Here is a 27,900-nt window from a genome sequence, read left to right as displayed (position 1 = left end):
CAGCACAGGCCAGGGGACCTGGGAGCCCCCAGCTCTTCCCCTCCTTGCAGGGTAGTTGGTCAGGGCCTCGGGGCAGGAGGACCCTCGCTGTCAGTGAACTCCGGGGTCTGTTTGAGGTTCCACCTGCCATCCCAGAGGGCCGGTTTCTGGGAAGAGTGACTGGCCCAGCCCGGCCCCCTCCCGAATGCCCCCCGGGAGCCACCCCACCCCCACCCCCCATCCTCCCCTTGAGGCTGTGCCCCTGCGTTGTGCTGCGGTTTGATCATCCCCTCACCTGTTACTTTGGAGTTAAACTGAGCCCACAGAAACACAGACCCTGTGGTCACCGGGCAGCCCGAGCAGAGCTCATACATTGGACACTAAGGAGGCCCACCCCCTGGGCCCTGTCCCCAGTCTCCTGGCTCAGTCTCTGTCCAGCGCGGCACCTTCAACTGCTTTCTCCAGGCCCACCCTGCACCTGCCCAGGCTGGGCCTGAAGCTGGGTCTGCTCACCTGGGGGCCGATGCCGAGCCCCAGCTGCTCGGAGGACCAGGGGGCCATCCCGAAGGGGCTCAGGAAACAAGGTCCGTTGCCCCTGTAGCTCTGGGGTCAGGCTGGGGACTGCTGGTTATGATGGGCTTTTCTGCGGCGACAGTCAGCACTTTCTGCCGGAGCCCTTGCTCATGCGGTCCTTGGCTCCCTGCTCAGCAAGCTTCTGGTCGCCCCTCCTGGGCAGGCCTGCCCCGCGCAGCTGGTCTCCCGTTCAAATCCCTGAGCCTTCCAGGGGCGGCACGCTGCACTCACATCGCCGCCAGAAGCCCCAGGGCCCCACCCTCAAAACGCTGTACTGAAGGCAGGAGTGAACTGACTTCCAGGACGCTTCCCCCAGGCCTGAGCCGCCCAGTGAACAGAACAGACGAGACGGACTAAGGTATAGTTCAAAGGTTGGTATCTTTTTTGGTTTCCCTTTTTTTTTGCTTTTTTTTTTTTTTTTTTTTTTTTGCTTTTGTAAAGAAAAATAAGGTTGTTTTTTGTTTGAGAGAAAACATAAGTAAGCCCCCCTCCCCACTTGGCCTCTCCCCGGCCCCTGCGGGGTGCGGGGACCGGCGGTCCCCGGCGGGAGGGGCCGAGGAGAGGAGAGGGCACTCTTGGGGCTTCCTCAGAGCCACAGAGGAAGGGTACTAGGGAATGGAGTTTGGCTTCGTTAGGCAAAAAAGAAAATTTAAAAACTTGGACACACGTGCCCACTATACAAATGGGGGCCAAGAAGCACCATCTTCCAGTTGGAATCATCTCTGGCAGCTGGACGCAGGGTCCTGGTGCGGCCCCCGGCCCCCCCCACCCCCCACGTCCCGGGGTGGGGGGCAGGGCGGGAAACAGCTCTCAGGACAGGAGTGGGGGGAAGAGGAGCGAGGGAAAGTCAGAGCGACTCCTTCCCCACATGGTAAAAAAAATCACTAAAAAAGCACCCAAGGCTTAAAAAAACGAAACCTCCCTGGCAGGGAGAACTGGGGGCATCCTGCTTACCAGCAAAATGCCTTACCTGGCAAAAATGTGTAGAAAAATAAAATTAAACTTTATCCCTGAATGATAAAGACCCTTCCTCTTGCCCTCACCACCACCACCCGCCCCCAGCCGCCAAGTCTCAGGATTCACCAAGGCTGCCAATTCCTCCCCGGGTGCACATGCCCGTGTGAGACACAGGCTGCCGGTACCTGTGTGCGAGGCCCCGGGGGGCAGGGGCTGCGGGGCTCGGACGGCCACATGCACACACACACTCCCTCCTCACAGCAGTGGGGGGGTTCCCTGTGCCAGACCAAGGGCCCTCCTTCCTCCTCTCGGGGGCAGGACAGGACCCTGGCACGGGTGGGGAGGGGAGGGGGCCGGGCTGTAGGAGCAGTGGCAGGGCCTGAGGGGGCGGCGGAGTGGGAAGGAATGAGAGCTCGGGTGGCCTGGAAACAGAGGCCACACGGAGCCCATGGAGGCAGCAGAATGAAAGGGAGAAAAGTAGGGTCTCAGGGGCAAGGAGGGGCCAGGCTCATGGGGGGGCAGGGGCAGGGCAGGGAGTGGTCTCCCTGGAGACTTGCAGGCTGACGGGGCCCGTCCTGCAGTGCAGGCTGGGGGCTTGAGCAAGGCCCCTGTGGGCGGTGCGCGAGGGAGGGGCCCAGAAGCGCAGGCCTGGAAGTGGGGCAGGGTGGGCCCTGGGTAGTGTTCTCGGGGTAACGGGCCGCTGCCCGGGAAGGTCACGAGAGGTAATAAAATAGGGGCACAAGCGGGCAGAAGGGAGGCTGGCCGGGGGCAGCAGGGTGCTTACACTGGAACTCCGAAGGGCCCTGGCCCGGGGACCCCAAGTACCCGCCTGCCCACCCAGGAGAGCCAGGGGGCTGGCAGAACGGGGGGAGACACGGGCAGGTGATGCCCATCCTCTAGGGGGCCTGCCCAAGGGGTCTGTTCTTCACCGGGCAGGGTCGAGAGCGAATGACACAGGGACCGTCCCTCCACCCTCCCCCACCCCCCGCCAGGGAAGCCGAGGCAGCCGCAGAGGGATGGGGAGATACAGTACGAGATGCGGGCACAGCCCCACAGCACAGGGTCCAGAGGCAGCCAGCTCCCGCTGTAGCTACAGTAGTGGCACTCCCGCCGGGCGGGCCGGGTGGCAGGGAGGGGACCGCAGGGCCCCACGGCCCCTCGGGGATCCCTGGCTTCAGGATCAGGGTCAGCACCAAACACAACTGATCTCGGCCAAGGAGACGGGCAGGGAGGAGAGTGACCCCACGGACACGCTCAGCCCTGCGGTCGGCCAGGTGAGGTGCAGGGGTCCCGAAGGCAGGACCGGCCCAGCGAGGTCAAAGGCCCTGGCGAGGATGGCGGAGCCCCTCAGGGGGGCTCTGAGGCCGGCAGTGGTGAAAGCAGCGTGCACCTGGGCGTCTCCAGGCCCCTCCGGGCGCCGGGGGCCGCGGACCGCGGGTCAGCGCAGGACCTGGTACAGGTAGGCCGAAGTGAAGAGAACGTTGGCAGCCAAGCTCACGGCCAGGAGGCCCCGGACCAGGGAGGGCCCAACACGACCTTTGAGAGAGAGAGCCAAGAGACCCAGTTAAAAGGTCCCCGTGCAGCAGCCCACCGGCCCAGCCCACCGGAAATGCAGCTGTGGGGCCCGAGGCCCTGCTCCCAGGAGCCTCCCTGCCCAGAAAGACCCCTGAATGTAGGGTCAGTGGGCCAAGTCCTGCCTCCCGGAAGGCACCTCGTCTCCTGAGCCCGTGCTACCAGGCGAGGACTGGGTGTGCTGTACTCGTACCCCATGAGGGGGCCTGGGGGCATGACCCCCACTTTACAGACAGAAAAGAGACACTTTAGAGGAGCAGTACCCCGCCCAGGCTTCCGGACCGGGGTTCCCGCCCCAGGTCTGTGCTCTGGGGACAGCACCCATTTCCTGTCGGCTCCAGAGACAGGGAACCATCTTTGCAGAAAGACTCCCCTCGTGACTGTCCATCCATCTTCTCCACACGCGTGTCCCCTGGGGACACCGGCAGTTGTGCTGGCCTCTGGGTGCTCACAGCGTGCCTGGTGCTTTACCTGGAACCAGGATTTGACCTCATACTGTGCCTGCAGCCCCCGCACTAGCCCCGCGGTGCGCCAGGCTCTCTGGCCAGCGTCTTCCCCCCATATCTGTGCTGGCGCAGAGGAGCCACTGCCCACACAGGGCAACGGGGACTTGAAACGTGGCTGGAAGAGCCGAGGACCTAGGTCTTTACTGTTACACAATGTTAACTCTGGTAAATGTAAACAGCTCCCAGGGCACCCGGGTGGCTCAGTCCGTTAAGCATCTGACTTCGGCTCAGGTCACGATCTCACAGTCCATGAGTCTGAGCCCTGCGTCGGGCTCTGAGCTGACAGCTCGGAGCCTGGAGCCTGCTTTGGATTCTGTGTCTCTCTCTCTCTCTCTCTCTCTCTCTCTCTCTCTCTCTGCCCCTCCTCTGTCTCATGCTCTGTCTCTCTGTGTCTCAAAAATAAACAACAACATTAAAAAAAAAATTAAAAAAATTTTGTCTTAAACGTAAACAGCTCCCTATGACCTTCTGCTGATGGGGCCTGATCCCAGGGTGGCCACGTTGTACGCCGGGCGGTAGCTGGACCTAGAAGGCGCTGGGTGGGTTCTCTAGTTGCCCTCTGTCACTCGAGGGCCCTGGAGGGCCTTCTCTCTCAGGGTCCCAGACGGACCAGGTGACCGTGGCTGCGGACCCACAGCCCCTCCGCCCCTCCCCCGCCCCCCTCCCAATCGGAGCACAGACCTTTCCAGGCGGCGGCCTCCTCCGCACACCCCTGGGTGGTGGTGTCCACCACGCAGGTGGAGGACTGAGAGGAATCATCCTCCTTCTTGATGGAGCGGCTGCTGCAGGCACTGCCTCTTTCTGGCATCGCCCTCATGTCTGCGGAGAGAAGAGGTGTCTCAGCGGGTGCTCACGGCTCACCCCCAGGCAGAGACGTGGGCCGGCTCTACCTCCAATCCCAGGACGGTCCTCAGATGTGGCCAGCCGCGCCCGTCCCAGCCCACCTGCCCTACCCCGGGCAAGGGGAGGCCAGGTCCTCGTGCATATCCCGGCCACGTGGCTGCCGTGAAGGGAGCTGGTTATAGACGCGCAGCAGCAAACTCGGTCGCCAACAGGCGGACGGCGGCCACAAGGCGGCTTCTGGGGGCACAGGGCGGGGCACGGGGTGGCAGAGGCTGGGACTGGGATCTCAACCCATCCTTCCACCTGTCTGGCCAGTGTTCAGACCCGCTGTGGCCGGGCCTTCCGACATCGTAAGAGACACAGGAAATCCACATGTTAACGTGAAAGTTCAAAATTTTAAACGCTGAAGCCTAATTTTAAAAATTTAAAGATGCTTTACAGAGCATCACTTGAGCACAACAAAAACATCCGTGACCAGACAGATGCAGCCCAGCACGGTATCACGTGCTTTTGACCCATCCCAAGGAACAAAGGACCCTCAAGGTCAATTGCAAAAGAAGAAAAGAAAATCAGCCAACGGAAGGCCATGTCCTGGAGCGTTCAAGGTCACCAGAAGCCAGGCCGGGAGCGTCTGGAGCTTGGGAAGAGTGGCTGCACACGCTCGGTAAGAGCAAGGACAGGCCCCGTGTGGCCGCCTGCAGGGCCGTCCCAGCGCCGCACACGACCACAGGCGCCGTCGTGGGCCCCGCTGGGCTCTCCCACCTCCTGGGAGGGCGGCCGGGGCGGGGGGGGGGGGGGGGGGCTCGTACCCACAGTGAGCTTCGTGTCCTGCGCCGGCGATCTCTGTGGGACGTGCGGCGGCTCGATGGGGAAGAGGCTGCCGTTGTGGGGCGAGTGTTCGTCTGAGCTGCTGGGGGTGTTGGGGCCCTCCCCGGGGGGCGACGGGAACAGCAGCAGCTTCTGCCCCTTCAGGTTGAGCCGGGCCGGGCTGATGAGGGGCCTGCGGTGGCGCAGAGAGCCAGAGCTGGAGGCCACGGAGCCGGCCACGGAGGGCGCCGGGGAAGGGAGTGGGGACGAGGCACAGCATCCCGACAGGAGAGAGAAGTAATCTGGAGGGCGGGAGGACGGCAGAAACGACGGCTTACGGTAGGAATGAAAACAAGGCTGAATGTTTGCTACGGGCACCGTTATCCCTGATACGGCTGCGTGGTTCCCGGTGCTTTTCCTCTGTTAACCGGAGAGGAAAGATGAGGCTGTACCAAAACCTGGGGACAGAGGGGAGCCTGCCAGGAGCTGAGGGAAGGGAGAGGATCTCAGACCCTTAGCCGCGTCCCCCCGCCCCCGAGGGCACTGACTTAATTTCGGTCAGCTAACTCAGCTAATCCCGAGTGTGGTCTCCATCAGTCATCACTGATAAGGGTGACAGCATTACAGCTAATCCTAGAAACCACCACGCCCGTTTCACAGAAGGGGAAACTAGAGGAAACTGAGGCACAGGGCTGTTGGTCACTTGCCCAGGGCTGCAGAGCTGGGAGGCGCAGGACTGAGACTCGAACACAGAACCCCGTGGGACCCCAAAGCTCATGTTTAACCAGGCTGCCCTCCCGTCTCACAGGATGCTCTGGAAACCCCGGCCCACACACTTCCCTGTCCTCCTTACCTGGAACAGGAACCTCTCCAGATCGAGACACCTGAGACGGTGGGCGGCTCCCACTGAACAGATACCCTGAGTCTGGAGAGGAAACAGAAGGGGGACAGGTCAGGCCCGTGGTAATGACAGCCACCCACCCTCTCCATTCTCCAGCCGCCGTTCTGCTGACATCCAGCCTTTGTCACTTAGGCCGAACTTTCTCGAAAACACAAGCTCTCAACAGACTCCCTGAACTACTGTTGGAGATCTGCTTGGCCTGCTCTCGTTTCAGGGATAAAGACACTGACACCCACCCTCTCCCCCCGTAGCCTGCTCTTTCTGGGGTCTTGCCCCTCCACTACCCTGTGCCTGCCGGCCTGCGCTGCCCCTCAGGGAACACTGAACACGCTGCTCTTCCTCGGTCATGTGCACCCCAAGGGCAGAGACTACACCCCACGTACCCTGTGTTCCCCCAGCGCTCAGCCGAGAGCTGAGTGTGGAAAGATCCAGCGACCACCGTGTGCCATCACGAGCAACTGCTGTTCCACCACCCTTGGGGCTCTGAGGGTCCCTTGGTCACAGCACGCCGCCTGCCCCTTCCCCCCACCCCTTCCCCCATAAGGCCCAGGGACACAGATTCAGGCCAACCCCGTGTGTCTGGGTAAGGGTGGTCACGTGGCCCAAGCACAGAGTCCTTTGCAGGACTGGTTGTATGGATGCTAGGAGAGCAGTCTCTTTGCTGGGTGTGAGCTGTAGGGACGCAGGGATGAGCCTGCATCAGGGAGGTGCAGGGGCGAGTAGGGCGAGAAAGAGAGACACAGGAAAGCAGAACCTGGCCCAGTGCCTGAGCCCCAGACCACCAGTGCCTCCTGGTTACCTGAGCCAAGGAGCTGCAGAAACTCTTCGTTAATGGCCCCCGGCAGTGAAGACCCTGGGGTCCCTCCGACCACTGAACGTTCCAAGACCAGCTTGTGTCCACAGAATTGCCCTGCTGCCCCCGGGGCGGGGCTGCTCCCGAGTCCCCTTGCCTCACACCTCACAGGGTAACAGGGAGACCGTGGATCCTCCACGGTGGGTGGGATGCCACCCACCCCTCCCAAGGGGTCTGAAATGGAAGCTCCTCAGCTCTGCTGTCCTGGTGGGTGAGCATGGAGAGTCCTCCCAGGAGTGTCGGGCCCAGGGCAGGGCTGCTCCTGACGCCCCAGGCATCTCCCCTCTCCACATTCTACTCAAGAGCCACCGGGCACAGAGAAAGACGTCTCTGCTCAGGGGAAACGAGGAAAGCCATCCTACTAGCAACTCGGGGTACAAGCAAAATGGCCTTTAGCCACCTTGGAGGAGCTAAGCCTCTGGTCGTTGCTGTTACGGGTGTTCTCATCCCATACTAACGCCAGCAGTCGTGTCTGCTGAGGCCTTTGTTCTAGAAGCTTCCCTGATATCATGCCCACCTCAGCCTGGAGGCACAGCCGTCTATATTAGACCCTCCCAGGGTCACGGGCTGGGGGCCTGCTTGGCTGCTGGCAGCTGTTGGCTCCTGGCACTTGGCTGCCACATCAGGTGCTCACAACCACCCCATGACGTGTGTATTATCACCAAGCCTGGCTTACAGCTGGGCAAGTCTGAGCCCCCTCATTTTGCCCCCATCAGACTGGCAGCTGCTGGGCTTTTCTCCAGAGGGAGGGGCGGTGGTGGTACGCCTCAGTTTCTCAACCCTGCGTTTGCTCTACAGGGAACAGGAGGAGCAGGAAGGTGCCTCTCGGAGGTCCGGTCCCTGCCTTGCACCCTGTGGACATCAACTGGTCTTTTTTTTTTTTTTTTAAAGTAGGCTCCACATTCAGCGTGCGGCTTGAACTCACGACACGGAGATCAAGAGTTGCATGCTCTACTGACTGAGCCAGCCAGGTGCCCCAGTTATTTCATTTTTTTTTTTTAAATGTTTATTTATTTTTGAGACAGAGAAAGACAGAGCGTGAATGGGGGAGGGTCACAGAGAGAAAGAGACACAGAATCCGAAGCAGGCTCCAGGCTCCGAGACGTCAGCACAGAGCCCGATGCGGGGCTCGAACTCACGAACCGTGAGATCATGACTTGGGCCGAAGTTGGATGCTCAACCAACTGAGCCACCCAGGCGCCCCTCCTTTTTTAAAGAGCAAAAACCAAGGGGCGCCTGGGTGGCTCAGTCGGTTAAGCGTCTGACTCTTGATTTCAGCTCAAGTCATGATCTCGAGGTTCATGAGTTCGAGCCCTGTGTCAGGCTCTCTGTGCTGACAGTGTGGAGCCTGCTTGGAATCTCCCTCTCCCTCTCTCTCAGCCTCTCCCCTGCTCACGCTGGCTCTCAAAATAAGTAAATGTTAAAAAAAAATTCTTTACACGAAGAGCAAAACGAGACTGCTGTCCTCTGCAGTTGGCACCTCTCTCCCCAAGAGGGCCCTCAGAGGGCTCTGGCAGGATCTGAACCCAGCAAGTCCCACGGAGTCCTGGGAGCTTGGGCCCCTGTCCCCACCTTGGGCCCCTTTAGCCCCATCCCCACCTGAAGGCCTGACGGAGAGTTCTAGAGAACACTCCGGGGGAAGGGCTCAGCTGCTGGGCCTCCCAGGTTCCCACACCCAGGGAGTTCCACGGTCGCCCCCACACCCCTAGATGCTGTTCACAAAGAGCCCACAGAGGGGGCGCCTGGGTGGCGCAGTCGGTTAAGCGTCCGACTTCAGCCAGGTCACGATCTCGCGGTCCGTGAGTTCGAGCCCCGCGTCAGGCTCTGGGCTGATGGCTCAGAGCCTGGAGCCTGTTTCCGATTCTGTGTCTCCCTCTCTCTCTGCCCCTCGCCCGTTCATGCTCTGTCTCTCTCTCTGTCCCAAAAATAAATAAACGTTGAAAAAAAAAAAATTTTAAAAAAAGAGCCCACAGAGGTCCCACCAGCTCCAGGGCCACAGGCAGGGGGTCAGGAACTCTGCTGGATGACCATTCCCAGAGGAGGAGTCAGCTCGTGTCTGGTTACACAGAACTATCTGGAGTCCAGGCATCTGGACTCAGGGCAATCCCACCTTGGATCCCACCCACCATCTGAGCCGTTCCTCCTGCGGTACGACCCACCCCCTATGCGGGAGGCCGCTGACCTGCACGTGACAGGGCCAGGAACCTGAGCTCAGGCACAAAGCTCAGCTCCAAGCTGCAGGGGGACCCTGGGCAAGTCACGGGGGTAAGAAACGGGAGCTCAGAGGGGCACCTGACTGGAGCTGGAGCCCCCAACCTGGCCGAGCTGCCGAGGGGCTCAAAGGAGACCCTGACCGCAGGTCACCGAGCCCGTTGTTTTGTTTTTTTGTTTTTCGATGTTTACTTTTGAGAGAGAGAGACAGAGTGCGAGCCGGGGTGAGGCAGAGAGACAGGGAGACACAGAATCCGAAGCAGGCTCCGGGCTCCGAGTTGTGAGCAGAGAGCACGACACGGGGCTCGAACCCACGAACCGTGGGAGATCACGACCTGAGCGGAAGTCGGACGCTCAACTGACTGAGCCACCCAGGCGCCCCTACCAACCCTGCTCTAACCCAGATGCCGCCCATATTCTTGGAGGCCGGGATACTTCCTCACGGCGGCTTCCCACCCCCAAAGCTGCTACCCCGGGAGCCAGGCCCCAGGACCCACCCGGAGGAAGAGGCAAAGCCCAGTCTGGCCAAGTGGCTTCCCAAGGAGCTGAGGGCGATGAGGAAAGAAAAACTGGATTTGATTTGCAACGGACTTCCCAGGAAGATTCCACCAGAGAAGGTGAAGGAGGAGACAGAGGGTCTTGAGACGAGGACCAGGTGGGTCTCAGCCACACCAGAGCCCACGTGCAGCCAGCGCTCGATAAATGCGGCGGACCCGAGCCACCCCCGGCCCCCTGGGTCACACCAAAAGGCTAGGGGCAAATCTTCCAGCCCCCGGGGTCTCAGAACAACGGCAGCAACAATAACAGCGGGAACGGTGGGAAGAGACAGCCCCCTGACGTGCGTGGACGTCGACCGGGTGCCCGCTGCCCTTCCAGGAACCTTACACGCGTCACCTCGCTTGCCCCAGACGCCCCCGGGGCAGGTTCTACTCTACCACTGCCCTCGTTTTCTTTGAGGGCAACTGAGGCTCACGGCGGTGAAGACCCTTGACCGGAGGCAGCCACTGAGCGGAGGCACTGGGGTTTGACCCCAGCTCTGCCCGTCTCTACGGCAGGAGCTCTAACCACCTCCCGCCCCCAGCCCACCCCGTGCCCGGCGGGCGCCCCCGTGTCCCCCGCCTGCCCACGCTGGAGCGCCTCTTACCTGCCCGAGTCAGGGAGGGTATGGTCCCCAGCGAGAGGGCCCGGCTGAGGCGGCCCGGCAGCGAGGAGGGCGAGGCCCGTCGAGGCGAGCGGAACAGCTGCTGGCTGGCGAGCGGCAGGAAGCCGGGCGGCGTGGGGATGAACAGAGACGGTGAAGGGCCGGTGGCGCTCGGGCAGGGCACGGCCAGGCTGGGGCTCGTGGGGAAAAGGCCGGCCGAGTCTCTCGGGAAACACCTGCGGGAGCCCGTCGGGCGCGGGAGAGAAGAGGAGGGTCAGCCCCGGGAGGCCCTGGAGGCGGCCTCCACACAGGTCCCGTCCCCTCTCCCCTGGTGCCAGGTGGGGCCGGAGTCGGGGTCCCAGGGAGGCGTGCGTTAGTTGAAGCGGAGGAGCGGCTCGACCACAGTCACGCCATTAGGAGCGGGTGGCTGGGAGGTGCCAGCGTGACCCACCCCTCCCGGCATGCCCCCTCGGGTCCCACTCAGCCTCACAGCAAACTAGCTCCACTACGAGTCTCGGGATTAAAGTGACACTGTCGCCCTTGCCAACCTCATGCCGACCCTTCGCCTTGAAGCAAGAACGCCCGACCCCCGTGCCAGGCGCTCAGTAAAAGGCCAAACCTCGGGCTGCCCCTCGCCACTCTGGGCTCCGTGCCCAGAGCCTCCTGACAGGACAGCTGAGCTCAAGGAGCCCCCTGCTCCCCGGGGCCGGCCTCTGGGAACCCCACTGCTGCTCTCTGGTCCGGGACGCTCCTCTAAAGCCCCTTGCGGAGCGGAGGGGGTGGGGGCGGCCAGGCTGGGGACTCCCCGGGGAAGAGCTCTTGCGGGACGCAAGCCTAACTCCAGCTTAGAGAAGACCCGTCAACGATCGCAAGGCTGCCCAAAAGACGGAAGGTGACAGTGTCTCTTTAACTCGAGAATGGGAGAGATCACACAATGGGACCCGGTGGCCCCAAAAGCCAGAATGTCAACCATGCTTCTGATTAAGGCAACCGATTATGGGGGGGAGGGGGGGACGGAGGCAGTTAATACATTAGTCCGCCGTCTGGACGGAGCTGGGGGAGGTCCAGCCTTACCTCAGTGCCAAGGGACAATTGGGGCCATGGACAATGTGCCGATGGAGGGGCAGGCTGGCTCAGGCCCTGCAGCAGAGCCGGGGGCCTAAGGGACCCGCCCTTGTGCCCATCACGACCACACTCTCAGGGCGCTGTTAGCCACACTCCACTCCACTGACTTGCTCGCTACTTCTCACCCCCACCCCCTTAAACACCTCTTACTACGAGGCAAGTGTGGGGTCTGCTGCTGCCCTCCTAGAGAATCATGGGACCTTTTCATGCCTTCCGGGAGCACCAGGAGACCACCTGGATGTCAGAACCAAGGGCGGGGCCCTGCATTTGGGGGACATGGGGAAACCGAGGCAGGAACTCATCAAGCCAATCACCAGAAGGGTCTGGACAACCCCAGGCTGGACGTGCCCGCACTCCACGTGCTGACTTTGTCCTGCCCAAGCCTGTCTGACACCTCCCTCCCCACCCCCACAACAGCTGGGATAGAGTCTGACTCTTAACAGAGAACAGGATTTTGTGTCGTCATTTGTAGAGCAGTGACACCGTATGGCAGAATGGCGCCACCACCTCGGGGATTAGCTGGGGGAGGAAGGGACACTGAACTCACTGAAGATGCCCTGGGACCGTTGGCCAACTTGCTCTGATCACGTGTGAAGCCGTCCCCTGCCGGGGCCTGCACCTCCCAGAGGATGCAACGGGGGCAGGGCTCGCCAGTGCCCGTCGGGCAGGCGGTAGGACCCTGCGCTGGGCTTCCTGCACCCTCCCCCACCGCCCACCCCCGGTAACCAGCGAGTGAGGGGAGAGGCTCCAAGGTGGGCTGCGGGGTCCAGAAGTGGTCAGCTGTGCCCGGGAGAGGCTTCCAGCGTCTTTCCGGCTCTTCCCTGCTTTTCCCAGATCCTGCTCACACCTGGGGCCGCCACCCCAGTGCTTAAAGCTCAGTCTCTCATCCATCTGGCACAGGTGCTGTTCCCAAGCTCTGATCCCACTAAGAATGTTGGCACCGAGCAGGAGACAGTTCTTTGGTCTGACCCCTCTTGCCGTGACACGCAGTGACATCAGTCAACCAGCAGATCCTCATAAAGTGCCAAGTGAGCTCCCATCGTGGCTCTGTGGCGGACGGTCCCTGGGAACCTCCCGTAAAAGAGCCCAATCTCTGCCAGGCTTCGGAGAGCTCACAAGTATCGAAGCTTCCTCTGGCAAGGCCCCCTCCTCCCTCCCCCACCCCGACCACCCTGCACCCACGCACCCTGTCTCAGAGAGGCACTCGGCCCTGAGTCCGAATCTACGTCCACTGGGATAGACGGGTTCCGGGACAGGTCAGGAGGCTGTACCGTGTCCCATCTGACACTGAGGGGGCTGTCCGGTCTTTTTCGACCCAATCCCAGTGCGAGACGGGAGCAGAAGGAGAGAGAGAACTACATTTTACGTAGCAGTTTATTGAGACGGAGGAAAGGACGACCCAGCAGGGCACGTGAGGGCAGCCAGGCCCGGAGCTGCCCGATGCCCACGGCGCCAGCACCCAAATCTGACCCCCCGTGGGCATGCCTGTACCCCCGCGTCCCCTGCCCCCGGCACAGAAACCTCTGAAGGAACGTGAAAGAAAAAACAAAAAAGACATGGTACCTGACGGCCGCCGGTAAAAGCAGAGTCCCGGAGGCATTTATTGAAAATACAGCATGAAAAACAAGACATCTACGGCCAGGAGGTACGGTTACAGCAAGCGTCACCGGCCAATCGTCCACGGTTCTACTACACGACCAGAGGGCAAGACACTGCGCAACAGTCACGGACAGAAGACACACGGGCTCCTCCCGGGCAGGTGCGTCGAGGCGGTGGCTCAGCCCGTGGCGGGGACCCCGGACGCCGAGGGAGAGGACAGCCAAGGGGGTGCCTCCCTCGCGTCTTGGAGACGGTCACCCCGACCCCAGGCGGTCTGACAGTCGTCCCCAGTGGAGGGGACAGAGGTCCTCGTTAGGGGCAACACACTTCCAGTTAATAAGCCATGATCCCAGTGATGCCTGCACTTCCTCAGCTGTTGCCAGTAACATCAGAAGGCGCTGGGAATATGCTCCAGGTCATGAACTTTAAAGGACAGACACGTAATTTTAAAAAGTCACACAAAACTCTAAAAAGCGCAGGAAGCCTCCCTCCTACGAGGCTCGGCTCACGAGGGCGTCTTTCCGTCCCCGGAGAGGGCAGGAGAGACATCTGCTCGGCAGGGGCTCCTGGCCAGCACGAGAGCCGGTTATGGTTATTATAAATAATTTAACTTAAATACACACATACACACAGATGTCCTGCTTCTACTCAACGCCAAGAAAAGCAGTAATTAGCATCACGCCATCAGTTTCCTTGAGAACAGGGGATCCACACAAGAGGGCGGCTCTGCCATCAGACCAGCAGTTCTCCGCCCGGTACCTGCCGCCTCCTCTCCCCCCTCAGGCAGGCTGACTGGGGGAGAAGGGACAGGCGGACGGGCAGTCCCCCCCACCGCCCCAGCCCAGCAGGCTCTGCCAGTCACCTAGCGCCTCGCCCTCTACAGAGAACAAGCAGAGCCCAGCCAGGCAGGGCCCTGACTGAGGCCACACGGCTAAGGGGGCCGCTCCAGACCCATCCGGATGCCAGGCTGGGCGTGAGTGGTGTGGGCTGGCTTCTTAGGGCCCCAGGAACACGAGGACCATGACGGTGGGGCTCAGGCCCCATGAGGGGACCGTCGGGCTGTTAGTTGGTGGCCCCTTGCCGAGTGTGACCCTCACACGCATGGAATCTGCCTCTGTCCTCCCCGGGCTCTGATGTGTTGTAAAGGAGAGAGCACGGGGTCACTCCTGGAGGGAGACTTATACTCAGAGTGACGAGTGGCAGGGCACCCCGGCCCTGGAGGAATCTGGGGCCCAATGTGGGGTCAGCAGAGGGCAGAATGCCTGGATGGAGACAGCCTTGGGCCGCCTGCTGCCAGCGCAGGTGGGGGAAGGGGGGGGACGGACACTCAGAGACAGTGCCCCGGGCTAAGTGCTTCCTCCGCACGTATCCACATCAAGTTCAGCATTCAAAGACCCTGGAGAGAGGCCCACCTTCCATTTCACAGATGGTAACCGGAGACTGGGAAGAGCAGGGGCCTGGCCGGGACCACACAGCTACTGAGTAGCAGCCCTGTTCCCCTGGAGCGGTGACTCTGGGTCAGCACTGTCCCTACCCTCCCGCCTGACCCACAGAAAGGAAAGTGCCTCACAGGGAAGCACAAGGCAGGAGGCCCGGCACCCTCCACGAGGGGCTCCAGGGGTCAGGAGGGTGGTGACAGGCCAGAGAGGGACAAGGTGACAAATGACCTGCTGCCATGTGTGTCGCTCTTGGGCCCCTGCCCTGTGCTGCCCATAGGGAGCGAGAACTTTCCCCAGGCATCCCGCGGGGGCGAGCGGAGGAGACGGGACGTACCAGGCGTGGGGTGGGGGAGCAGGCCGAGGGCACTCGGGTCTCCACCGCCAGCCAGCGAGGGCAGCCTTGGCTCAGGAGGCCTCACCCCAGCCCCTGCAGTCCTGCCTTTTCAGGGGAGAGCCAGGCGCGTCTCGGAAGAGGGAGCAGCGCGTGCGTGCCCTGGTTCCGTCTGGCCCCCAGCAGTGCCCAAATCACAGACGAGTAAGACTGCTCAGAACCCCAGCTGGGCGAACCCCCCCACGGCCTGGCTGCTAAGACGCTTGCTGACCACAGGGCCAGCGGGCCTCTCTGCGGCCCACTGCGAGGAGAGCCTCGCCCCACACACCCGTGGCCAGTCTGGACCCAAGAACTGTGTTCTCTGTTCCCAGGGCAGGAGGCTGAGGGACAGTGGGTCTCAGGAAGGTCTTGGAGGAGGAACTGAGCTATGAATCCTGGGGGGTGGAGGGGCGGCGGCGGCGAGCCCTGTGTCCTCTTGGGTCCCCGGCTCCGTGAGGGCTGGCTGGACAATGGGCAGGACCGAAAGGACAGACCGGGGAAGTGATGTGGAGACAGGGCGGGGGGCTCTGCTCTGGCCCCTGCTCAACAGCACCCGCCCATGCCCAGCAGCCCGAGCAGTCAGGCCACACGGCAAGGGCCCAGCCCGCAGCCACCGTCACCAGCCCCTGAGATGGGGCAAAGTGAGAGGAGCGGCAGGCAGCAGGGACCTGACCCCCACCGCCCGCTCAGGACCAGGGCGTGGCTCTTTGCGCTGCCAGCCAAGGCCCCCGGTCAGAGGCAGGTCGCGTGGGCCACCCGTGTCCCAGTCTGGGGGCAGCGATGGGCTCTTTGGCCAGAGAGGTGCGGCAGTGGTGGGTGGCTCTAGGGCACTTGGGGAGTGGGCGGGGAGGGTGGCTTGCTGGTGCTGGAAAGCACGGGGGGGGGGGGGGGGCTCTAGGCTGGGCGGGGGCAAGAGTGAGGCAGGTGACAAAGACGCAAGTCACAGGGGCCCTGCTCTGGGCCCGTCCGTCCGTCTGTCCTCCCCCCCGCAGTCACTGCTGCTTCTCTGACCTTCGGGGCCGGAACCTCCGCGTGCCTGTCGCCTTCCTTGTGGCCACGGCTGCCGTGAAGCCCACCAGGCAGCACAGGGATGTGGTGCTGAACTTGAGCGTCTCCAGCCAGCCGGGCGAGGCGGCCTGTAGGTACTGCTCCGCCAGGTGCAGCCCCAGCAGCAGGGCCCACAGGCAGGTGGAGAAGGCGTCGATCCTGCGGAGCCTGCGGGGCAGAGCGGGGGCGGCGGTGAGGGCCCCCAGCAGGACAAGAACCCCCCCCCCCTCCTGTGTCCACTCCCCCCCAACCCGGCTCGGAGGACAGAGTCCAGGGCCAAGAGGAGAGCGGGGAGCCTCGGACTCCCACTTCCAACACCTCCACGCTGCACGGCCGAGCAGCTCAGTTCCTCCCAGTCTATACAACCGAACCTCCCTCAGAGCCACTGAGCCAACACGGAAGCCGCTCATTACAGGGTCTGCAACCGCACAGGGGGCACAAGGGCCCCACCCGGACCCCCGACGACCGCAGAGGCCGGTGACTGTCATCGCCCGAGGGGGACGAAAGCACGCCACGAGGCCCAAGCGCACAGCGGCGAGGGGCAGGCTGGCTCCGGGTGCCACCGCTCCCTCTCAGGCAGGCCACTTGCCTTCCTCTCGCCCCTCAGACTCCCAGCTGCCGGGGAAGAGAGACCGTGTCTGGCTCCGGCCACACCGCGGAGCCCAGCGTGTGGCCGTGTGCCCAGCAGAGCCTCTCGGCTTCAACCCGAGCGCGTTTCCTCCCACCGAGTCCCGGCCCTGCGCGGCCCCACACGCACCTGATGCGGCCGGCCAGCAGCATGGCCAGCAGGCAGGTGAGCAGGCCCAGGGCCACGACGCCCATCTGGTGGCTCTGCCCGAAGGCCCAGGCCTCCCGCAGCTTCTCTGCCGCGTGCTCGGGCAGCAGACCCAGCAGCTGCTGCCAGCCGTCGACCCCGGGGGCAGTGCCGTTGTCAGGTGTGGCCGAGCCATTGCCACCGGGCGGCAGGGCCGGGGGCAGGGTGGCCTCTGGGGCGAAGGGGTTGCTGGTGCCATAGAACGCGATGGTCAGCAGGAAGGTGCAGGCCAGGAAGGCGAGGGCGCGGAGCACAATGACCTGGACCGGGGCCTTCGCCGCGGAGGAGAAGCTCTGAGGGAGAAAGACCGGTCGGAGGGGTGGCCAGAGCCACCGACAGCCATTCCCGGTGCCCACTCTGCACGAGGGCCTGGCCAGCGCCCCCAAGCGCCCGCCGAAGAGTCCACCTGGTTCCTGATGGTCAGAGGCGGCGCCTTCCTCACGCCTTAAACCCTTACGTAATCCCAGCTTGGTCTCTAGGTTTCCTGCTGGGTTCCACTCATCTGCCTCCTTTCTTGGCCTTCACCCGCTGGGGAAGTCACCCCGGCCGGCAGGGGACTGCTCTATCACGTTCTTCAGAGAAACCCTTTTGGTGGTAGGGTGATCGGGTTTCTTTCAAATAAGTTTTTTAATCATTTCATCAGGTTCTCATCAGAAATTCCTATTGTGATTTTCAGTGGAATTGCAATAAACAGAGAAGAGAACTCCGGCCAAACTGAAGTTAAAAAAACCCAGTCAAAAAAAACACAAAAAACGAGCTGTTTGGTCTAGGAACACAGTGGTGAGGGGGGAAGCTGAAGGTCAGTGTCCTGCTGTGCAAAACGGGCCGTGCGGGCCGGTGGTGTGGCCTCGCGGTCAGGGACCTGGCGCTCAGACTGGAAACCACATGCCAGTTGGACACAGAGCACATCTGGGCAGGAACGTCTCTGGCAGGGGATGGTTTTTACTTCTAAATCCACTTGCTACTACCTCAGGCTTTTTGAAATTTTTTTAACCTTTTATTTATTTTTGAGAGACAGAGCACGAGTGGGGGAGGGGCAGAGAGCGAGGGAGACACAGAATCCGAAGCATACTACCTCAGGTTTTTTAAACCAGAACATTCCATTAACCAAGTATAGTGATAATTAAAAAGTTTTTGGCCAGGTAGTCTTGGGTTCAAATCTTGGCGTCCAGCCCTCTGCAAGTTCTGGAACTCCGAGTCTGGCTTCCACAGCTGTAAATGGGAGTCACAGGGCCTCAGGGGGTATCCACCACAAAGGGTGCTGGGGGGAGCACGTGCCTGTGTCGGGGAAGTGCCCGGGTCCGATAGGACCCTCACAACCCCTGGCCCAAGCGCACAAATACACATGTACTGGGGCATCTGGGTGGCCCAGTTGGTTAAGCTTCTAACTCTGGCTCAGTCATGATCTCGTGTCTGTGGGTTCGAGCCCCGCCTCGGGCCCTGTGCTGACAGCTCGGAGCCTGGAGCCTGCTTCCGATTCTGTGTCTCCCTCTCTCTCTGCCCCTCCCCCGCTCATGCTCTGTCTCTCTCTCAAAAATAAACAAACATTAAAAAATTTGAAAAAACAGATGTGCGTATTACAACACAGACCCACTCTTCTTGGGATACCTGCTCAGGCCAGTGGCACGAAGGGGCCTGTGAACGGCTGGGAAAGGGGTCCCGGGGGAAGGCTACTGCCTCCAGGAAAAGGGTCTCGGCTCTGAAGGGCTGCCTACAGTCTCGGGGGGGCTCAGCCCCTCAGCAGGGGTTTCCTGCACAAAACCAAGGGCCGTGACTCCCCAAACGCCCCGTGGGGTGCCTTGCTCCAACCTGTGTGTGGGTCTGGTCGGCTTCCCGGCGCTTGAACTGGTGGCTGAGCAACAGGGCACGCAGCTGGCGGTTCTGGTGCTTGATGTAGTACTCGACGGCCGCCTGGCAGGGCCGGCACAGCTTGTACATCTGCTCCAGGTGGTGCCGATACACCTCGATCTCCTCGTCATACCTGCCCTGCGGGGGGGACGACAGAGGCTCAGGGTTCTGGGGGGGGGGTCACCGGGGCTGCTCGTGTCGAGCAGGTCAGATCTGGGTTCACTTACAAGGGCGGTGACCACAAATAAGTGGTGCCCACTCACAACCCGCTTCCTCCGTGCCCAACAGGACGGACGGCCTCCTACTGCCTGTGGCGATGTTGGCCACGGGGAGTGAGGCCTGGCCCAGAAGCCGACACATAGCAGGGGCCCAGAGGTGACAGGAGCCACTCTAGCCGAGTCCTGTTGCCGCACAGGATGCACCTGGAGGCCAGGAGCTCGGGATGCGGTCCCTGCTTCAGGTTCCGCTCCTGGGTCCCAAGAGCTCCAGCAGGGCAGGTGAGCCAAGGGAGAAGCCAGCTCTGGGTGGACGCTACTTAGATGGAAGCAGAGGCCTGCCCGTGTGCTTAAGACCAAGGGTCCAGAAAACACTAGGGAACCAAGGGCTTCAGTGGGAGCTGAAGGGTTCTTTGGGCTCCAGGAATATTTCAGACGATTCGAGTCCCACCCCCCCTTCTCCCAGAGAGGCAGCAACACACCTCTCCTTCCCTGTTGCCAGGGGAGGCGAACATTTCAGTCTGCAGTGGCCAGGAGAGTTATCGGTCTGATCTCTGGCTGGGACGGAATGTGCCACAAAAGCTTCTCTGCTTGCCAAACTGCACACGCCTTCCCTTCTTTATGCAGGTTCCCGGTCTCCCCCTGCCTCCTCCCCTCCCGGCGGGATCATGGGAAAGCCACAGTCTCTGGGCCTCAGCCGGGCTCTTCTCCTGCGGTCAGGGGACCCCTGGGGCGGGCGAGGCCTGGCGGGGGGCGAACTCTTAACACCAGGCTGCTCACCTATCTTCCTCTCCCCGGAACTGCAGGGCAAACTGCCTGCCCGGCCAGTGGACAAGACGGACTCAGGGACGCGGAAAGGACTGGTCCAAGAGGGTCTGCGTGGAGCGCCCAAGGACCCGACCTCCCCCTGCCCCGGGACACGCCCCTCTGGCCGGCACTGGGGTTTCTACAATGACGTCCCGGGCTTGGAGCCCCAGGACGGCAGCAACCGCGAGATGGAGGGAGGGCGAGAAGTGTGTTCCAACGGGGACGGAAGAAATAACACACCCGGAACGTGGGGCCAGTGCGGGAGGGAGAGGGGGAGGGGGCCGGGGCCCCGCCTCGTGCCCACCTCACCTCGTCACGCGGTGCGAAGGCGGCCAGCTGCTTGATCTTGGTGGTCTGGTGGTGGCTGCACCTGCGGCACAGCAGCACCTGGCTGCTCACCCACTGCTGCGGCTGCGCGGGGGGGCGGGGCCCCGGCACGCTGCTCACCACGTGGTTCAGGTGCTCCAGGTACTGGGCGGGGATCGGCTTGTTGTAGTCGCCGTTCTGGGGGTGGGAGGGGACCCGAGTCAGCAGCGGGGAGAGAGACTCAGGAGAGCCGCCACGGATGCCCCCCGTCCGGCAACAAACACCCCGGGGGAAGTGGCGGCGGATCCCAAACACCCCCTTTCTTTACAAGCAGCGGCGGAAGACTTTCTTTTAAAGCAGCTTCACGGGGAGCCCGACAGGCAAGACACCGCGAGTGGGGCCTGCCCCCTCCCTCGGAATCCTGCCGTGGGCCGGCCGCCTGTGTTTGTGAATCGAGTTTTCAGGTCTGCACCACCTAGCAGAGCAGGGCCGCTGCAAGGACAGCCCGCAAAACCGAAAACACGATCCGGCCTCTGCAGAAAGCCTGCCGACCCCTGGTCTAAGGCAAAACGGTGGATGGGCCTCAGAGCCGGAAACATCTCGGTCTGAACCCTGATCCGCTGCTTCTCGTGGCAGGGACACTGGACAAGCTGCCTGGGCCCCCGGCCCCGCCGGCCCCACCCGGCCGTACCTCCTGGAAGCCGTTGTACTGCTCGCAGTGCGGACAGTCCCAGCAGTTGCGGTTCCCGTACGGCACCACCGTGTCCTGGTTGCAGAACCAGCAGTTGACGATGGTGTGCGTCGGCTTCATCCTGTGTACGAGGACACGGTGGGGTCAGCCGGGAGGGTGCCGCCACCCAGTGCTATGGGGACCAGAGAAAGCATGGGGAAGTAGGACGGGGGACCCGGAGCTGAAGACGCCGCAGCCGGGAGAAGTGACGAGGCGAGGGACTGGGCTGCAGGTTGAGTGCTGGCCACAAGGACCTGCAAGGAGGCCGAGGCGGGGACAGCGTCTCCTCAGGCCTCCAGGCGAAGCCTGGCCTCCTCCCTCCCAGCGCCGGGGGACAGCTGAAGACGCACCAGATACCGTGGCACCAGCCCCTGGTATCCTGGGGCTCAGGCATGGGGGCAACGCGGACCAGAACCTGCCAGGCCACAGGGCCGAGAGTGACCAGGCTCGAGGACTGCCCTCCCAAGGCCCGAAGACCTCCTGAGCCTGTCCCTCGGCTGTGCAAACAGTGCTCCTCAGGGAGTTTGCAGATGGCAGGAGCCTCCTGTGCTCCAAAGATGAAAAAAAACCCCAAGAGGGTAAGGTCAAGGAGGCTGAGGGGCGGGGACTAGGGACAGCTGCTCAGACTGGAGCCAACCCTCTCTGCTGGAGGGATAGGGCAGGCAATCCACAGTGGCCCTCGTTGGCCACACATGTGGTGACAGGTGGGGGCTGTAGGATAATCCCGGCCCAGACACTGGGGGATCTGTGCTCTGGGCCCCTCCACCCACCTCACTGGCTGCAGGGTGGGGTGAGGGAGAGGGAAGGGGGGAGTACAGCAACTGCCCAACAAACGCCTCCAGTCCCAGGGATCTAGAAACAATGCAGGCGATGGGTGGCAATTGCTTGAGCCCTGGGGTCCCGGCCTCGTGGCTCCTAATCCCCCTTGTCGTCCCCCAGAGGCCACCTCCAGATCTGGGGCGCTGCCTGGGCCCCTAACGTACTGGGCAGCCGCACCACACGTGCTGCACGACCCCAGGAGTCCTGGCTCTGCCAGCCTCTAGATGTGAGCCCCAGGAGGCTCCTCCTCTCCCAGCCTGGCCTGCCCCTGCAAAACGCGAGCGGTCACAGAACCTGTGCGTCCATGTTACAACCATCCACTGACACCAGACACGTAAAGGTGCTGTGCAACGCAAAGGGCCAGCTCTGTCACCCTCCTGTCCCCGGGCCTGTCGGGGGCCTCAAAGGAAGCTCCTGACACCGCAGCTGCCTCCTGGCCGTGTCCCTCCATCACCCCCCACTGAGCGCGGGCAGGTTATGAGGGTTGTCCGGGCCTCAGTCTTAACCACCTGCCAACCGGGCACAAGAGCGTGTCAAGGATCGGAAGTAATGCCAGTCTAAATGCCCAGTAAGTGGTAGTTATGGTGAGAAGGGGAGGGGGGAGAGGAGGATATGCATCCAGGCGCCGCAAGGAGGAGCCCCAGGGTCCACAGAGGGCACCCTGGATCACCCCCAGCAACCACAGCGGCACACTCCCTGCCCCTGCTCAGGCCAAAGCCCTCATGAGGGACCAGGGACCGCCACATCTTGTCAACAGCAAGAGGCCAGAGCAAAGCCTGGCCATGGCAGCAGCGGGCAGTGTGGCACCGCGGTCACGGTTTTGTGGTGTGGCCTTCTGCGGAAAGGCATCTGCCTCCCGGACCGTCCACTTCTTTATCTGGCCCATGGAGATAACGATAAGCCTTGCCCCGAAGGGAGGCTGCTGAGAGGGTAAACCAGGGAGTTTAGGAAAGTGCTGAGCCCGGCAGCCGCTTGGCACAAGGCAAGCTGACGGCGTCCCTGGGCTCCACGCTAAGAGCAGTGGAAGGCGGCGCCAGGCAAGGTGAGAGGCGGGGAGACCCGCTCTGCCTGGATGCTGGCACTCTGGCTTTCTCTTTGTGATCTGCACCTGCTTCACAGGCCTCTTTGTCATAGCGGGGGGGGGAGGGGCACGTCCCAGTGAGTGACGATGCAGGGTGAGAAACCTCTCACCTGACCCCCGGCTCCCTCCATTCTCACCGCGGGCCTCCTCGACATCCCTCCACGACACACTCAGCCTCTGGAGAGAAGCCAAGCAGAGGAGCTGGAGGTCTGAGAATAAAGAGAGAGCTGGGCAGGAGATAAAGACACAGGCCCCAGGAACCCATGCAGGCCATCAGGACCTGTGGCTCTGGGCCCAGGGAGCCCCCGGAGCCCCTCCTGCCCCAGGAAGCCATCATTTCCACTCTGAACCCCCAGCCCTGTCGCTCAGGAAACGAGCCTGGCCTGGAAGCGGGTGGCAGGAAGGGGAGGCAGGGGATTAGCTCTGGTCCCGGGGGCCAGTGGCTCTAGCTTGTCACTCTCAGCCCGTGGTAATCCCTGTCCAGGGTGGCGATGAGGGTGGGGGGGTAGGGGGGGGTCCACGGGCCACCGAGCGCTCGGACGCCGGGCCCGAGTCGGCTCCCCCACCAGCGACGCCTCTCCTCGGGCTCCGCGCGTGAGACCCGACCTGGGCTGCGCCCACCTCCACCTCTACCTGTACCAGGCCTGACACGGGAGGGTGGGGTCTGTTCTGAGCCAGCTTAGCGCTGGTCCTGCTCTTGCTCAGGAGGTCCCCCCAGGTCCCTTCATAAAATCTCCAAACCGCTTCTCCCCCAGCCACCGACCCCCAGCCCAGGGAGGTTCTCGGACGCACCACTCTGAGCCGGGGAGGAGTTCTGAGGTAACAAGACGGCACATCCCTGTGACACAGGCAAGACTGAGACGGTCCCTGGCCAGGCGGCCTTGGGGGGAAGGTTGGGCCCCAGCAGGTGGGCGGCCAGGAGGATCTGGAAGGGTTCACCCAGCTTCTGCCGCCCGCGTGCTGAGCTCCCGGGCTCTGCTGGAGCCAGAGGAGACCCGAAGCGGCCAGGAGCAGGGTGGGCCCCTTGGGAGGGGAAAGGGGCAGCTACATGCTCTGGACCCACCCCTCCGCAGGTCCCAAACACACCCCACCCCGACCACGGTATTGCCCCATCAGCCCCGACACGCATTTAGTTAAAACAAAGCTCATGCCCGGGCATCCTGCCATCTCCTACAGATGGGGGCAGGGGTGTCTGCTGTAGGAGGGAGCCCGCCATCGGAGGGATGCAGCTTTAGGTCCCGGGCGCCTGCTGTGAGCCCAGCACGGTGCCGGTGCCGCGTGGAGGAGACACAGGGATGGGGCTTAATCCCTATCCGAGGGGGTTTCGAGTCTGGGGAAGACTGTCGTGTCAATGTTCCCACCAGGCCGTGAGAAGTACCCAGCCTCCCAGGAGGGGCCTGGCATATATATAGCTTCTGACTCTGGGCACCGTGCATCAGCTGGGTGGGGTCTGGAAGACCGTCTCTAGGAGAGTCAGGATGGTTCCCTCAGGAACCAGGAGGTTAGCCTCTCGAAGGGCCCCAAGAGGACAGCCCAGGACAGCCTCACAGGTGAGGGGGTCCTTGCTGGACCCCCAGGAGGCTCCTCACCTGCTCCTCTGTGCCTTGAATGGACAACACACGTGGCCCTGCCCACCGAGCAGGTATCTCCTGGGCTGCGGCACCAGCAGCGCCGAAAAGCTACTTGGTGTCAGAGCGCCTGGGTGGCTCAGGTGGTTAAGTGTCTGACTCGTGATCTAGGCTCAGGTCACGATCTCACAGTTTGTGACTTCGAGCTCCGCCGTCAGCACAGAGGGATTCTCTCTCCCCCTCTCTCTGCCCCTTCTCTACTCACGCTCGCTCTCTCTCAAAATAAATAAACTTAAAAAAAAAAAAAAAAAGGCAACTTGGTGTCGCCCGGGGCCTCCAAGGCCTCACACCCAGCCTCAAGGCAAACCTCAGGGAGATCCACGGCAGTCCTGTGACACAAGACGGCCCCCGGGTCCACCTCCCCCAGGGGAGACCTGGCCTGGAGACGGCCGACCGCCCTCCTTCCCCTCGGCGCAACCTGTGATTACGGAGCACATGCTAGGTGTCTGAGAGCCGGAAACAGGCACAGCTCTCCACTTCTGATCTGGACACGAGGACAAGAACAGCAACTTCGCGGGGCAGCTGGTGACAGATGTCACAGGAAAGGCCGACAAGCAGAGCATTTGCCATCACCCTAAAGAATGGTCAGCAGGGCAAAGTGAGCAGACGGCATTCAAACAGACGGGACTGCTAGGCCCGGGGGGGAGGGGACACCCGGCGGGGTTCCAGGGAGCGGGGCCCCGCAGCCGGCGTGCGGTTCCATGAGTGTGGCCAGAGGCGGGCGGGAAATGGGGACTCTGGAGGCCAGGAAGAGGCTCTGCTACTTAACCCAGGAGGCCGCTCTCTTCGGTCTCCAAACACCAGTGGACAATGCAATAAACACCACGGGAGGGGAGGCCCCTGAGGCCCTGAGCAGGCAGGAGCTGGCACGAGATGGACCCTGGACACAATGCTGAGCCCCAGAGTCCAGAGGTGGGGGGTCTGGGGTGGGGGAGGCCCCAGGAGCCATCATGACCACGTGGAGGCTGGGCCAGCAAGCCCACGGAAGTGTAAGTCGGGCTCCCACCCCACGCTGACAGTGCTGGCCTCCCGCGTGTGCTCAGCGAGTGTGGGGCCTGGTTAGGAGCTGAAAGGCTAGAGTGGATCTGCTGCCTTTTGTTGTTTGTTTTTTAATATTTTTAAAAGTTTATTTATTTACTTGGAGAGAGAGGGAGAGAGAGGGCGAAAGTGGGGAGAGGCAAAGAGAGAGGGAGACGGAGAATCCCAAGCAGGCTCAAGGCCATCAGCGCAGAGCTCGATGTGGGGCTGAACCCATGAGATCATGACCTGAGGCGAAATCAAGAGTCGGACACCTAACCAACTGAGCCACCCAGGCGCCCCTTTGGATCTGCTGTTTAACAGTCAGGCACTGGAGGACAGGAGCCCAACTCCTCCAAGCCCTGGTTTCCTCATCTGGAGAATGGGTTTCTCGAGGTAGCAGTGTGCAGGTGCCTCCGCGGGTCATCAGCAGTGAGTTACTGATGATAATCTGGGAAAGACTGCGGCGTTGGGAGGGCTGCAGTCCTTTGGGGAGGGAACTGGCCTCTCCCCCAGGCTTGGGGGGGGGGGCAGTCTTCCCTCTATATCCCTCTGTCATCTCCGCCACTGCTGAGCCCACAGACACCCACCTGGCCAAGTCACTTTCCAGAAACAACTCTCACATGACCTCCCGAGGGTCATTCAAAACCCATGGTGCGGCCAAAGCCAACGCTCCCCAGTCACAGCGTTCTCCCTGCCGGAGGGAGAAGGGCTCAGTCTCTGCAAGCCTGGTCTTGCCTGTGAATCGTGACAGTGGCCAATTTATGACGCCCAGACAAAAGCCAATGCTTTCTGAAAATCTCAGAGCATCCTGGGAAAGGTCTGGTCCTTCTCAGCCCAACCAAGAGGTCCCGATGCCACACGGTGACACCCTGGTGTCGTGCTGCTGGAGTGAAAGGCCTTCCAGGTACCCTCGGGGCTCCCCTCGGAACCAGCTTGGCCAGCAATGCACCAAGTCTCCAGACTCCCAGGGAGGAAAAGCCGTGGCTGCCGGCCCGGGCGGGGAGACAGCACCCCTGAGAACAATCATAGCAGCTCGAGGGACACTGAGCAAACCCAGTCAAAATTCAGCCACACGGAACACAACTGAAGCTTGGCCCAGGCCCTGATCCTTAGCGCAACTCGCCCCATCCCAGTGTAACTGGGAGGCAGCGGCGTCCCGGAGACAAACCGGGCCCTGGCCTCTGCTCTGCTGTCCACATGCCCTGGGAAGCAGAGCAAATGGCCACCTGCCTCTGCACTTCAGCTCCCTTGCATAAAATGACCACTCTGAACCCGCTGGCCGCGCTTCCAGAAACTGCGCAGCGACTGGGCCACTGGGAGACGTGGGGTGTCAGGGGCCCCCTTGGGAGCTCCTTCAATCCCAGCTATCTTCCCCTGGGAGGCCACCCCCTCCTCGGCCTGCCAGTCTGGCTCATCCTGCAGATGCAGCTGATGTCCCTCCTACCCTTCCTCCTCCAGGAAGCCTGTGACTCAGTCACCCTCACTTCTCTCTCCCTTGGGTGAGAAGCAGTACATAGCGGCGATTAAGGAAGAACAGCCAGACTGCCCAGGTTCAAATCCCAGCTCTAGCCGCTTGCTACATGACCGCAGGCAAGTTCCTTCTCTTCTCTCACCTCATAACCCGAGCTCTGCAGGTCCCTTGCAGATCCCATTCTGTCCCCAGAACGTTCGCACAACCCCACCTTTCCCCCCCGCCTGTCCTCTGAGAGCCTGGATCAGATGGGGAAACAGCTGGGCTGCTCCTGAGGCCCTGCCGAAGCAGGAGGCCACTAAGCTTTTTAATCCCTGATCTTGGGGGCCCCATCAGAGAGGCCAGCTCTGAATATGGGGGTCAGCATGATCTCTGAGCCCTGCCAAGGGCTGGGGCAACTATCGAACCAGCTCAGCTCAGCAGCAGCCCCAGCCCATTTAAGAGTATCATCAGGCTTTCCAGCTCTTGGGGGCAGTGTCGCCCAGGGGTTAGGAATACAGGCTCCAGGGCCAGGCTTCGGTGCGCACGGTGGCTCTTCTAATTAGTGGCAATTTAGCTCTTTTGTCCCTCAGCTTCCTTCTCTAGAGAGAGCAAGGGGTTGTGACTCTGACCGGGCCCCCGTGAAATCAGAACAACGCCTGAGACCGCGTATGCAGACCAGAAAGTGCCGGCTAGTGCCCTGCCACCCCAAAGCGCGCCCGAGGAGCAGGGAGCTGGGCTGAAGGTGGAAAACCGCGCAGTCCGATCTCCGCTGGAATCTCCCGCGGGTGTCGGGCGCCGAGGTGGGCGTGGGGCGGCCCTGCAGATCGCGCGGCTCGGCAGGCACGCGTCTCCGTGGGGGAGGAAGTTTGTAACCCACGCGCTGGCTGTCGTCGTCCGCCCCGCATTCCTGGGATCCCCCGGGCCCACCCCTCCACCCCGGCCGCTTCCCGACCCCAGATTCCAAACCCGGCCCCCACCCCGGGGACGCAAGCGTGCAGAACGGGTCGCCGCGCGGGGGCACACGGGCCGGGCCCCCACCCCCACGCCGCGGCCTCGCGGGTAGGGAGGCGCCGTGCGGCCCCGGAGCCGGCCGGGGCGGGCGGCGGGCGGCGGGTCGAGGCCGCGTGGGCCGCGAGCACTCACCTCCGCGCGATCCGGTAGAGCAGCACGCCGGCCGCGGCGCACGCCGTGACCCCCAGGCCGCCGGCCAGGCCGGCCGTGGGGCAACGGGCCAGGAGCGCGCTCACTCCCTCCAT

At 62.4% G+C, this 27,900-nt stretch overlaps 1 protein-coding gene across 1 annotated transcript; it reads right to left on the bottom strand.

Annotated features, from left to right (window-relative positions):
- Positions 1–220: 220 nt before the first annotated feature.
- TMEM201 (transmembrane protein 201) lies at positions 221–27,900 on the bottom strand. The gene is made up of 11 exons (XM_030324102.1): positions 27,788–27,900; positions 20,605–20,725; positions 19,917–20,111; positions 18,547–18,723; positions 16,681–17,030; positions 15,888–16,091; positions 10,347–10,579; positions 6,091–6,162; positions 5,240–5,539; positions 4,269–4,406; positions 221–3,045 (listed from the first exon to the last, which is right to left on the bottom strand). Exons 1-11 carry the CDS (start codon positions 27,898–27,900, stop codon positions 2,948–2,950), a joined length of 2,001 nt encoding a protein of 666 aa, XP_030179962.1. The 3' UTR covers positions 221–2,947.

This window comes from Lynx canadensis, chromosome C1 (assembly GCF_007474595.2).
Source record: "Lynx canadensis isolate LIC74 chromosome C1, mLynCan4.pri.v2, whole genome shotgun sequence".
Taxonomy (NCBI): Eukaryota; Metazoa; Chordata; class Mammalia; order Carnivora; family Felidae; genus Lynx; species Lynx canadensis.
The sequence above is the reverse complement of the archived record's forward strand: the minus strand, read 5'-3'. Positions and strand labels throughout refer to the sequence as shown.